The sequence below is a fragment of the Hippocampus comes genome, unplaced genomic scaffold (genome assembly GCF_001891065.2).
Source record: "Hippocampus comes isolate QL1 unplaced genomic scaffold, H_comes_QL1_v1.1 C17013657, whole genome shotgun sequence".
Lineage (NCBI taxonomy): Eukaryota > Metazoa > Chordata > Actinopteri > Syngnathiformes > Syngnathidae > Hippocampus > Hippocampus comes.
In genome coordinates, this window is record NW_017841852.1 from 1 (window position 1) to 1814 (window position 1814).

Consider the following 1814-nt stretch of genomic DNA (forward strand, 5'->3'; position numbering starts at 1 on the left):
CTGGGATGCTTCACAACCAGAAATTTTCTTCATCTTGCCGCGTAGTGTGACATGTCCTACGTTGTCCTTCGATTGGTTCTTCGGCACTGACCAATAGGAAGACAGTGACGAGAGACTGGACGGGGCGCGGCACAAACAACCAACGACGATTGGGCAGAGTCTTGTAGTGTGACGTCTCACCAGGTCCAAGACAGAGAATGATATTTATCTGGTAGTCCGACAGCGTGACTGTTGTGAAGGACAAAAAAAGTTTTGTTGGCTATAAAACATCCTGGGACCAACTTTGGTAGTCTTCCATCTTGCTCTGTTTCGACTCTGCTTCCAAATACTCGTTTTGGCTTTGCAGGGTCTCATTTGCATGTCACTAAACCAGACACCTGGCAACTGTTTAGAGTTTGTGGACCAAACGGAATCAAAAACGTCCTTTAAGGGTCTCCCTCTCGATCTCTTTCCAGGAACGTCTCCGGCTGCGGCGGAATTCATTTTGTCGCCGTTCGTTTGCGGCCGTAAAATCGCGCAACCATGAACAGCGTGGCAAACTGGCTGGTGGACAACAAGGACAAGATCGAGAAAGGGGTGGACATCATTGGGCAGGCCTCCGAGGTCCTGGCCGCCACCGTGGGCCAGTTGCACCCGATCCTGGAGGCGGTGTTCATGGCCTCGGCCGAGATCCTCAGCAACCCGGAGGGCAAGGAGGCCGTCTATTTGAGCCAGAAGATCGAACAGGTTAACCAGAAGCTGGTGGGGATCCAGACCGAGATCGACCAAATCGCCCTGGAGTTGCAGCGGGCATCGATGAACAAGCAGAACGTTGACCGCGAGGCTCACATCCTGGGCCAGTACGAGAAGTTCCAGGAGTTCATCAACACCAAGCCGAGCATGAAAGAGAAGAAGAAGGACAAGTTCATCAAGTATTACGAGAACACCGAGGCCGACCTGAACCTGGAGGCCCTCTACAACGCCGTCACGGGGGAGAACACGGCGGGCGACCCCATGCTGGACACGGTGGTCACCACGGAGCAGAGGAGCCGGAGGGCGGTGGAGGACTTCTGCGCTCGGCTCAAGAAGCTCTTTGTGGTCGGCCTCATCGCCGTCATGGGCTACGCCGCCCTCAAAGAAGGTGTGGTGGAAACGGGCCTGATGACCAAGTGGCAGGACCGGATGGAGGTGGTGGAGAAGCGCATGAAAGCGGCCGTGGACCACTGCACCGAGACCTTTGTGGACCAGGCCAAGCTGGACCTGGAGGAGGCGCTCAAGGAGACGGCGTGCGCGGTCAGCGAGGACTTCACGCGGTCGCTGCTGTCGACGCTGGTCAAGAAGTACGACTGGGTCAACTGGTCGGTGCGCGCCTTCAACAACCGCGAGCGCATCTTCTTCTACAACTGGCTGGCGGGGCGCAAGTTCCACGGCAGCGGCGGGGCCAACTGGTTTGAACTGACGACCGACAACAAGATCAGGGTGGTGGTGTCGTTCTGCGTGGACCCGCAGCCCATCGACAAGACTCGGATCTACGAGCAGATCGAGCAGCAGAGGCTGAAAGGCAACATGATGGCGGTGGCCCTGACGCTCAACCGCTGCTTCCCCGACTGCCTGGTGCACGCCGTCAGCCACTACAAGGAGGTGGTGGAGTCCAACAACTTCAGCGTGGAGTCCTACTACTACGGCAAGCACAAGCGGGCCTTCCTGTGCATCCATCCGCAGTAGGGCCGGCCGTAACGCACCGTCATCAAAGAATGTTCAATGGACTGGACTCAGTCAATTCACTTTTGTTGATTTTATGTGGTTCTTATTTCATCTCAGACAATTTAGAGCCA

The 1814-nt window shown here is 56.1% G+C and overlaps 1 protein-coding gene across 1 annotated transcript; it reads left to right on the plus strand.

Moving 5' to 3' along the window:
- Nucleotides 1-395: 395 nt before the first annotated feature.
- LOC109509710 (SE-cephalotoxin-like) lies at nt 396-1808 on the plus strand. The gene has a single exon (XM_019859529.1). The coding sequence runs from the start codon at nt 523-525 to the stop codon at nt 1702-1704; it is 1182 nt and encodes a 393-aa protein (XP_019715088.1). The 5' UTR covers nt 396-522; the 3' UTR covers nt 1705-1808.
- Nucleotides 1809-1814: the final 6 nt, after the last annotated feature.

Bases quoted from the DNA above. Each gene is read 5' to 3' on its own strand.
- LOC109509710 (XM_019859529.1), top strand. From the start codon at position 523: ATGAACAGCGTGGCAAACTGGCTGGTGGACAACAAGGACAAGATCGAG.